The sequence below is a fragment of the Dendropsophus ebraccatus genome, chromosome 9 (genome assembly GCF_027789765.1).
Source record: "Dendropsophus ebraccatus isolate aDenEbr1 chromosome 9, aDenEbr1.pat, whole genome shotgun sequence".
NCBI classification, from domain to species: Eukaryota; Metazoa; Chordata; class Amphibia; order Anura; family Hylidae; genus Dendropsophus; species Dendropsophus ebraccatus.
In genome coordinates, this window is record NC_091462.1 from 83249741 (window position 1) to 83261569 (window position 11829).

The 11829-nt window shown below is 52.8% G+C and overlaps 1 protein-coding gene and 1 long non-coding RNA gene across 2 annotated transcripts; one reads left to right on the top strand and one right to left on the bottom strand.

Annotated features, from left to right (window-relative positions):
• Positions 1–297: 297 nt before the first annotated feature.
• On the bottom strand, positions 298–8389 carry LOC138802231 (uncharacterized). The gene is made up of 3 exons (XR_011364708.1): positions 8222–8389; positions 1172–1299; positions 298–579 (listed from the first exon to the last, which is right to left on the bottom strand). It is a non-coding gene; the product is annotated as an uncharacterized lncRNA (long non-coding RNA).
• A 541-nt stretch (positions 8390–8930) lies between these two features.
• Positions 8931–11829, top strand: LOC138801803 (uncharacterized). Its single transcript, XM_069984902.1, has 3 exons — positions 8931–9087; positions 10536–11006; positions 11788–11829. The coding sequence occupies exons 1-3, from the start codon at positions 8980–8982 to the stop codon at positions 11827–11829; spliced, it is 621 nt and encodes a 206-aa protein (XP_069841003.1). The 5' UTR covers positions 8931–8979.

Here is an 11829-nt window from a genome sequence, read left to right on the forward strand (position 1 = left end):
TTTAAAGGGTTATTGTCATTTCCATTAATTCTCAACACTTTAGATGTTACTGATAGCATCGGGTCTCACTCCTGATATACAGTTGGGGGAGTGCGGGTTCAGTTCAATAACTGATTGTTGGGGGTTCAGCACTTGGCATCAGCAGAGAGATGCAGCACTGACATGTAAAATAGAAAGAGCAGGAAGCAGACAGTGCCGCACATTGTGTAGTGGCCAAGCTGGATAACTGCAGCTCAGTTTTCATTCACTTTAATGCTGCAGTAACCTAGCACGGCCACTACAGTATGTACAGCACTGTCTGTTTCCTGCTCTGCTCACTGTGGCTCTGTTGGTGATGCCAGATGATGGACCCTCACAAACCTATCCTGCGGAGGGTCCATTAATGCAATAAATCTCAGGAAGCCCCTATATCATGGTGAAAGCCTGCAGACATGGGGCAGCAGTCTCACTTTGTGGATTATTGATGAGATCAGCATGTGTCTTTCCACTCGAAGTCCAAGCCATGATTAAACAGGGGTCCGAATGGTAGCGTTATGGAGGCCATTATGTCATTGGACCGACAAGGATCCGCGGCCTACTCTGTCAGCGAGAGAGAAGACACAAGTTACGGTAATGGATTATGATATCACTGTACGTGTGCAGATACATTACAGATGCCCATACATTACAGGCAATACCCCCATACACATGCATGCTCGGCTCAGCCAGGTGTGCATGTGCTCTGAATGAGGAGAAGGGAGGTAAAGCCGCTGCCAGACTCCTCTGCTGACGGCTTATCTCCTGAGAACGGAAGGAGCAAGGTGTTCCAGCATGCCCCCTATCATATAACTGCCCAGATGACCCCGACTCCTCCCCCCTATAATATAGCAGCCCGGATCACCCCCCCCCCCATAATATAACTGCCTGGATGAGCCCCCCCCCCAAAAAAAAGCCCAGATGACACCTCCCCCTCATAATATTACAGCCCAGATGACCCCCCTCCCCCCTGTAATGTGACAGCCCTGATGACCCTCCCCTGTAATATAACAGCCTAGATGACCCCACCACCCCTATAATATAACAGCCTAGATGACCCCACCACCCCTATAATATAACAGCCTAGATGACCCCACCACCCCTATAATATAACCGCCATTGCCCAGAACCCCGTCTCTCCAGGTCTTATACTCACTTGCTAATAACGTTGTGACATTTCTTGCAGATCTTGTGCTTGGCGCTTCCGTGTGCAGATAACCCGGCCGTGTAGGGGAGGCACCCGGCACAGAAGGAACGGCCGCACGACTTATATATACAGCTGCACTGAGAAGGACAGAGTATACAGATGACATGATAAATCACATAGGATTCCCTTATCAATCCCACCACACACAGCAGATAAACATCACCCAGGGGGACTGACCGACCTCATATATATGGCGGCCTCCTAGTCTCCTTTCTACAGCAGATGTGGAGAGAGAGAAGGGCCGGCCATGTCGTGTTCTCAGGGAGAAGAGAGGAGACTGAAGGCCACTCCCCCCACCCCTCTCTACTATAAGCACATGCACGCTCCCCCACCCCTCTCTACTATAAGCACATGCACGCTCCTCCCACCCCTCTCTACTATAAGCACATGCACACTCCCCCACCCCTCTCTACTATAAGCACATGCACGCTCCTCCCACCCCTCTCTACTATAAGCACATGCACACTCCCCCACCCCTCTCTACTATAAGCACATGCACACTCCCCCCACCCATCTCTACTATAAGCACATGCACACTCCCTCATCCCTCCCCTCTCTACTATAAGCACATGCACGCTCCCTCATCCCTCTCCACTATAAGCACATGCACGCTCCCCCCACCCCTCTCTACTATAAGCACATGCACGCTCCCTCATCCCTTTCCACTATAAGCACATGCATGCTCCCTCATCCCTCTCCACTATAAGCACATGCACGCTCCCCCACCCCTCTCTACTATAAGCACATGCACGCTCCCTCATCCCTCTCCACTATAAGCACATGCATGCTCCCCCACCCATGTCCACTATAAGTGCATGCACGCTCCCCCCACCTCTCTCCACTATAGGCACATGCACGCTCCCCCCAGCCATCATCACTATAAGCATAGGCACGCTCCCCACCCCTCTCCACTATAAGCACATGCACGCTCCCTCACCCATCTCCACTATAAGCACATGCACGCTCCCCCCTCTCCACTATAAGCACATGCACGCTCCCCACCCCTCCCCATTATAAGCTCATGCACGCTCCCTCACCCCTCCCCATTATAAGCACATGCACGCTCCCTCATCCCTCTCCAGTATAAGCACATGCACGCTCCCCCACCCCTCTCCACTATAAGCTCATGCACGCTACCCCACCCCTCTCCACTATAAGCACATGCACGCTCCCTCCACCCCTCTTCACTATAAGCACATGATGCAGGCTCCCTCCACACTATTATAAGCACATGCACGATCCCTTCATCCCTCTCCACTATAAGCACATGCACGTTCCCCACCCTATAATGAGGACATGCACACTCCTCCACCCCTCTCCATTATAAGCACATGCACGCTCCCCCCACCCCTCTCCATTATAAGCACATGCATGCGCCCCAGCCCTCTCCACTAAAAGCACATGCATGCTCCCCCACCCTATTTTTAGCACGTGGACGCTCCCCCCACCCTATTATAAGCACATGCCTGCACCCCTCTCCACTATAAGCACCTGCACGCGCCCCCCACCCCTCTCCACTATAAGCACATGCACGCACCCCCACCCCTCTCCATTATAAGCACATGCACGCTCCCCCACCCCTCTCCATTATAAGCACATGCACGCTCCCCCATCCCTCTCCACTATAAGCACATGCATGCTCCCCCACCCCTCTCCACTATAAGCACATGCACGCGCTCCCCCACCCCTCTCCACTATAAGCACATGCACGCTCCCCCACCCCTCTCCACTATAAGCACATGCACGCGCTCCCCCACTTCTCTCCACTATAAGCACTTGCACGCTCCCCAACCTCTCTCCACTATAAGCACATGTATGGTCCCCCACCCCTCTCCACTATAAGCACATGCACACGCTCCCCCACCCCTCTCCACTAAAAGCACATGCACGCTCCCCAACCCTATTTTTAGCACGTGGACGCTCCCCCCACCCTATTATAAGCACATGCACGCACCCCTCCCCACTATAAGCACATGCACGCGCCCCCCACCCCTCTCCACTATAAGCACATGCACGCACCCCCACCCCTCTCCATTATAAGCACATGCACGCTCCCCACCCCTCTCCATTATAAGCTCATGCACGCTCCCCCATCCCTCTCCACTATAAGCACATGCATGCTCCCCCCACCCCTCTCCACTATAAGCACATGCACGCGCTCCCCCACCCCTCTCCACTATAAGCACATGCATGCTCCCCCACCCCTCTCCACTATAAGCACATGCACGCGCTCCCCCACTTCTCTCCACTATAAGCACATGCACGCTCCCCAATCTCTCTCCACTATAAGCACATCCATGCTCCCCCACCCCTCTCCACTATAAGCACATGCATGCTCCCCCACCCCTCTCCACTATAAGCACATGCACGCGCTCCCCCACTTCTCTCCATTATAAGCACATGCACGCTCCCCACCCCTCTCCATTATAAGCTCATGCACGCTCCCCCATCCCTCTCCACTATAAGCACATGCATGCTCCCCCCACCCCTCTCCACTATAAGCACATGCACGCGCTCCCCCACCCCTCTCCACTATAAGCACATGCATGCTCCCCCACCCCTCTCCACTATAAGCACATGCACGCGCTCCCCCACTTCTCTCCACTATAAGCACATGCACGCTCCCCAATCTCTCTCCACTATAAGCACATCCATGCTCCCCCACCCCTCTCCACTATAAGCACATGCATGCTCCCCCACCCCTCTCCACTATAAGCACATGCACGCGCTCCCCCACTTCTCTCCACTATAAGCACATGCACGCTCCCCCACTTTTCTCCACTATAAGCGCATACACACTCCCCCACTTCTCTCCACTATAAGCACATGCACACTCCCCAACCTCTCTCCACTATACGCACATGCACGCTCCCCCACTTCTCTCCACTATAAGCGCATGCACACTCCCCCACCCCTCTCCCCTATAAGCACATGCACGCTCCCCCACCCCTGTCCATTATACGCCTATGCATGCTCCTTCACCCCTCTCCATTATAAGCACATGTAAGCTCCCCCACCCCTCTCCATTATAAGCACATGCACGCTCCCCCCACCCCTCTCCACTATATGCACGTGCATGCTCCCCAGCCCTCTCCACTATCAGCACATGCACGCTCCCTCAGCCCTCTCCACTATAAGCACATGCACGCTCCCCCACTTCTCTCCACTATAAGCATATGCACGCTCCCCAACCTCTCTCCACTATAAGCACATGCACACTCCCCCACTTTTCTCCACTATAAGCACATGCACGCTCCCCCACTTCTCTCCACTATAAGCACATGCACGCTCCCCCACCCCTGTCCATTATAAGCCTATGCATGCTCCTTCACCCCTCTCCATTATAAGCACATGTAAGCTCCCCCACCCCTCTCCATTATAAGCACATGCACGCTCCCCCCACCCCTCTCCACTATATGCACATGCATGCTCCCCAGCCCTCTCCACTATCAGCACATGCACGCTCCCTCAGCCCTCTCCACTATAAGCACATGCACGCTCCCCAACCTCTCTCCACTATAAGCACATGCACGCTCCCCAACCTCTCTCCACTATAAGCACATGCACGCCCCCCACTTCTCTCCACTATAATCACATGCACGTCCCCCCACTTTTCTCCACTATAAGCACATGCACGCTCCCTCACTTCTCTCCACTATCAGCACATGCACGCTCCCCCACCCTATTTTTACCATGTGGATGCTCCCCTCACCCTATTATAAGCACATGCATGCTTCTCCACCCCTCTCCATTATAAGAACATGCACGCTCCTCCACCCCTCTCCATTATAAGCACATGCACGCTCCCCCCACCCCTCTCCACTATAAGCACATGCACGCTCCTCCACCCTATTTTAAGCACATGCACGCTCCTCCACCCCTCTCCATTATAAGCACATGCACGCTCCTCCACCCCTCTCCATTATAAGCACATGCACTCTCCCCCCACCCCTCTCCATTATAAGCACATGCACTCTCCCCCCACCCCTCTCCATTATAAGCACATGTACGCTCCCCCAACCCTCTCCACTCTAAGCACATGGACTCTCCCCCCACCCCTCTCCACTATAAGCACATGCACGCTCCCCCCACCCCTCTCCACTATAAGCACCTGCACTGCTCCCCCACCCCTCTCTACTATAAGCACATGCACACTCCCCCAGCCCTCTCCACTATGAGCACATGCACGCTCCCCCCACTGCTCTCCACTATAAGGGATCCTGTATGTTACAGTGCCCCCCAACCCACATGTACTGTTCAGGGCTTGCTGCCTATATAGAGCTCCCCCACCCCTACATATATGGGCACCAGTACAGGGGGGATGGGGCAGTACAGGTAAAGAATCCCCTCCCTCTCACAATATTGCTAACTGGGCCATGAATTGTGCAGAGGAGATGGGATATTGTATATTTCCATACCTCCCAACTTTTGCAAAGAGCAAAGAGGGACATGTGCGCCGTGGTCCCCATAGCCACGCCCCCATAGCGACCCTCCATAGCCACGCCCCCATAGCGACCCTTCATAGCCACGCCCCCATAGCAACCCTCCATAGCCACTCCCCTACAGTCACCACATGCTGCTGACTGAATAGTGCCCTATACAGTATCCAATCCCCCCAAAAATGCCCCACATAGAATCCAATCCCCCACATAGTGCCCCACATAGTATCCAATGCCCCCATATAGTGCCCCACATAGTAGCCAATGCCCCCATATAGTGCCCCACATAGTAGCCAATCCCCATATAGTACCCCACATAGTAGCCAATCCCCCATTATAGTGCCCCACATAGTAGCCAATCCCACCATATAGTGCCCACATAGTAGCCAATCCCCCCATATAGTGCCCCACATAGTAGCCAATCCCCACATAGTGCCCCACATAGTAGCTAATGCCCCCATATAGTGCCCCACATATTATCCAATCCCCCATATAGTGCCCCACATAGTATCCAATGCCCCCATATAGTGCCCCACATAGTAGCCAATGCCCCCATATAGTGCCCTACATAGTAGCCAATCCCCATATAGTACCCCACATAGTAGCCAATCCCCCATTATAGTGCCCCACATAGTAGCCAATCCCCCCATATAGTGCCCACATAGTAGCCAATCCCCCCATATAGTGCCCCACATAGTAGCCAATCCCACCATATAGTGCCCACATAGTAGCCAATCCCCCCATATAGTGCCCCACATAGTAGCCAATGCCCCCATATAGTGCCCCACATAGTAGCCAATCCCCATATAGTACCCCACATAGTAGCCAATCCCCCATTATAGTGCCCCACATAGTAGCCAATCCCACCATATAGTGCCCACATAGTAGCCAATCCCCCCATACAGTGCCCCACATAGTAGCCAATCCCCACATAGTGCCCCACATAGTAGCTAATGCCCCCATATAGTGCCCCACATATTATCCAATCCCCCATATAGTGCCCCACATAGTATCCAATGCCCCCATATAGTGCCCCACATAGTAGCCAATGCCCCCATATAGTGCCCCACATAGTAGCCAATCCCCATATAGTACCCCACATAGTAGCCAATCCCCCATTATAGTGCCCCACATAGTAGCCAATCCCCCCATATAGTGCCCACATAGTAGCCAATCCCCACATAGTGCCCCACATAGTAGCTAATGCCCCCATATAGTGCCCCACATATTATCCAATCCCCCATATAGTGCCCCACATAGTAGCCAATGCCCCCACATAGTGCCCCACATAGTAGCTAATGCCCCCATATAGTGCCCCACATAGTAGCCAATGCCCCCATATATGCCCCACATAGTAGCCAATCCCCCATATAGTGCCCACATAGTAGCCAATCCCCCCATATAGTGCCCCACATAGTAGCCAATCCCCATATAGTGCCCCACATAGTAGCCAATCCCCCATAGAGTGCCCCACATAGTAGCCAAACCCCCATAGAGTGCCCACATAGTAGCCAATGCCCCCAAATATGCTCCACATAGTAGCCAATGCCCCCATATATGCCCCACATAGTAGCCAATCCCCCATATATGCCCCACATAGTAGCCAATCCCCCATATATGCCCCACATAGTAGCCAATCCCCCATATATGCCCCACATAGTAGCCAATCCCCCATATATGCCCCACATAGTAGCCAATCCCCCCATATAGTGCCCCACATAGTAGCCAATCCCCATATAGTGCCCCACATAGTAGCCAATCCCCCATAGAGTGCCCCACATAGTAGCCAAACCCCCATAGAGTGCCCACATAGTAGCCAATGCCCCCAAATATGCTCCACATAGTAGCCAATGCCCCCATATATGCCCCACATAGTAGCCAATCCCCCATATATGCCCCACATAGTAGCCAATCCCCCATATATGCCCCACATAGTAGCCAATCCCCCATATATGCCCCACATAGTAGCCAATCCCCCATATAGTGCCCCACATAGTAGCCAATCCCCCATATAGTGCCCCACATAGTAGCCAATGCCCCATATAGCGCCCCACAGAGTAGCCAATCCCCCCATTAGTGTGGCCCCAGCGGAAAAAAACTGTAACTCACCTGTCCTCCGGTCCCAGCAGCTCCTCTCCCGGCAGAGCGCCCACTCCCGTCATCCTCCGGGGCGGACAGCGGGGTACAGAGACACTGACTGTGCCGGAAGTGACCTGCAGCCTCTATATGAATTACTTCCGGTACAGTCAGTGTCTCTATACCCCGCTGCCCGCCCCGGAGGATGACGGGAGTGCGCGCTCTGCCGGGAGAGGAGCTGCTGGGACCGGAGGACAGGTGAGTTACTGGTTTATTGTTTTTTCCGCTGGGGCCACATATATTGCGGGACACGGGGGGCCGTTCCGGGACCGCGGGACAGAACCCCGAAAACGGGACTGTCCCGCGAAATCCGGGACGGTTGGGAGGTATGTATTTCATAATAAACATCCCACTCAGATGCTGTTTAGGCCTAGTGGATGCCCCCAGCTCCCCTCCACCTGCGGGGGGCCCCCATTTTCCTTACCTAGGCCATGCCAGATGGTGGTGGTCTCCTTCAGGCCCAGGCAGGAGGGGGCGCTCCATCTTCTCATGCAGGGCAGGGGGCAGCTCTCCCAGCTCTTGGCTTCAGTAGTGATGCTGGTAAGCTATGAGCTGTGCTGCCTGCTCTATCACTGGCACAAGGGACCGCTCCATACCCACTCCCAGACGGGACTGTGGCCCCGCCCCCGCGATCATGCCCCCGCCCCCGCGATCATGGCCCCGCCCACTATCACCAGCCACCATGAAAAACTTTTTTGTTCTTTCTTTTATTCTTTCCCTGATGGTGGGAAGCGCTGGGAAGGAACCTAGTGCCCCCTGGTGGTCGGGTCCTGAACAAGTGTAAAGCATATACAGAGGAGGTCACACACTGCTGAGAGCCATAGGATGGGATCTAGTGGAGTTACATGGAGATGGCCAATATTGGGGACTATACACTACTGACACATCCTGTACATCATGTACATACTTATAAAACGAATTAAAACCCTATTTTACATCTTTTCTCATTGGAAATAACTAGGGAGATTTATCAGAGAGGTGTAAAGTAGAGCCGGCTAAGTTGCCCCTAGCAACCAATCAGATTCAACTTCATTCTTCACCTTAATTTCTTGGAAAATGAAAGGTGGAATCTAATTGGTTGCTAGGGGCAACTGAGCCAGCTCTACTTTACACCAGTTATTGTGGCCCCTCACCTGCACACGATGACATCACTGGTTATTGTTGTCCCCTCACCTGCACACGATGACATCACGCATGGCTCCTGTACTGCTCATGATGACATCACACACAGTATATAAGCAGCTGCAGAGCTCTAGAAGTTACTCTTCAAGGCTAACGTTATTGGTGAAGGTAAGTCTGCTGTGTCCTCCCTTCTCTTCTATAATAATAGGATGAAACTGTTGCTAGAATATCCTGATCCCTACAGGTATATACTATATTATATATGATGTGATTACCCCTCTATCCTGATCCCTACAGGTATATACTATATTTTATATGATGTGATTACCCGTATATCCTGAACCCTACAGTTATATACCATATTTTATATGATAGGGTTACCGCTCTATACTGATCCCTACAGGCATATACTATATTATATATGATGGCATTACCCATCTATCCTGATCCCTACAGGTATATACTATATTTTATATGATGTGGTTACCCCTCTATCCTGATCCCTACAGGTATATACTATATTATATATGATAGGGTTACCCCTCTATCCTGATCCCTACAGGTATATACTATATTTTATATGATGTGATTACCCCTCTATCCTGATACCTACAGCTATATTTTATTGGATGATGTTGGAATCCCCCTTTACTATAGATGTACAATGTGTCTGGTAAGGCCATTTGCCGTGAGCTCCCCTTGGTAGGGGGCCCGAAATAAACAATAAATATACAATTCAGGGCATTATACAATGCAGCAGCCCCACAAAAGTTAATGTCACTTTGATGATCTCATTACTGGTACATTACTATGGGGGCAGCCATCTTTCTGAGCTGTTTTTACCAATATTTAGTCATATGCTTTATTGTAAGCTTCATAGACACGATATTCACATCTGTAGGATAGTTTACTAAGCATGTTCTGTGGCCTGTGCAGAGATCATTATATAAGGAGGGGAAGGCTGATCTCTGACATCTTTGCCTTTGGCTCTCCAGCCATGACGGGAAATGTAGTTTTGCAACAGCTGGAGGGCCACAGGTTCCCGACCCCTGGTATAAGTGAAGGAGTTGTGGTAATGGATTTATCCATATTCTTAGGTGCAGGTACAAGTTAAAGGGGTTATCCAGGATTAGAAGACTTTCCTGGAATAACAGTGTCACCCCTGTCCTCAGGTTGTGTGTGGTATTACAATTCAGCTTCATTTACTTTAATAGAACTAAGCTGCAATACCACATCCAAACTGAGGACAAGAGTTGTGCTGTTTTTAGAAGAAAGCAGTCATGTTTTTCTAACCTTTTAAGGTGTTATACAGTATTAGAAAAACATGGCCACTTTCTTCCAGAGACAGCACCACTCTTGTCTCCAGTTCAGGTGTGGTTTGCAATTATGCTCTAATCACTTCAATGGAACCGAGTTGCAAAACCTACACCCAAACTAGGTCAAGAGCAGTGTTGCCTCTGGAAGAAAGTGGCCATGTTTTCTAACACTGTATAACACCTTTAAGGACAGGTCCGTTATGTGAGAATGTCCCATTGCTCCCGTATCCACCACTGTCTAATGTTAATTTTTGCATCTCTAAAGCTCATTGAGTCCTGACTGTTTTTCTTTACTTGTAGGAGAGAGAAAAGCGAGAAAAAAAAAGAAAGCGAGGAAAGCGAGGAGCAGAGGTGGATTTGTCAATATTGGTGGAAGAGGAGATGGCGGTGGTGGTGGAGGATTTGATAATGTTGATGGAGGATGTGGTGGTGGTGGTGGATGACTTTGTGGTGGGTGGAGTTGTGGTGAAAGTGGTGCGAGAGGTACTGGTGCAGTGGGTGATGGTGGTGAGGCGGGTTGTGGTAGAGAGAGAGGTGGTGCTGGTGGAGGTGATAGTAATGGTAGTAGATGAGCTGGTGGTGCTGGAGGTGGTGGTCGTGCTGGGGGAGGTGGTCGTGCTGGATGAGATGGTAGAGGAGGGAGTCGTGGTGGTGGATGAGGTGGAGGAGGAGTCGGTGGTCGTGGTGGATGAGGTGGAAGAGGAGGGGGTGATGGATGACATGCTGGAGGAGGAGGAGATGGTGGTGGACGAGGTGCTGGAGGAGGAGGGAGTAGTGGAGGAGGAGGTGGTGGGGAGGGGGTGGTGGAGGAGGGTGAGGAGGTGGTGGATGAGGAGCTGGAGGAGGGGGTGTTGTGGAGGAGGAGGGGATGGTGGTGACTAATGAGATGGTGGATGAGGTGGGGGGATGGAGTAGGTGGTGGAGAAAGAGGAGGTGCTTGAGGAGGAAGTGATGGAGGGGGTGGAGGAGGGTGAGGAGGTGGTGGTGGAGGAGGTGGTGGGGAGGGGGTGGTGGAAGAGGGTGAGGAGGTGGTGGGGAGGGGGTGGTGGAGGAGGGTGAGGAGGTGGTGGGGAGGGGGTGGTGGTGGTGAGGGGGTGGTGGGTAGGTGGTGGTGGGGAGGGGGTGGTGGTGGTGAGGGGGTGGTGGGTAGGTGGTGGTGGGTAGGGGGTGGTGGGTAGGGGGTGGTGGGTAGGTGGTGGTGGGGAGGGGGTGGTGGGGATGGGGTGGTGGGGAGGGGGTGGTGGGGAGGGGGTGGTGGTGGGGAGGGGGTGGTGGGTAGGAGGTGGTGGGTAGGAGGTGGTGGGTAGGTGGTGGTGCGGAGGGGGTGGTGGGTAGGTGGTGGTGGGGAGGGGGTGGTGGGTAGGTGGTGGTGGGGAGGGGGTGGTGGGTAGGTGGTGGTGGGTAGGGGGTGGTGGGTAGGTGGTGGTGGGTAGGTGGTGGTGGGGAGGGGGTGGTGGAGGAGGGTGAGGAGGTGGTGGGGAGGGGGGTGGAGGAGATGGTGGGGAGGGGGTGGTGGAGGAGGGTGAGGATGTGGTGGATGAGGTGCTGGAAGAGGGGGTGTTGTGGAGAAGAAGGGGATGGTGGTGATGAATGA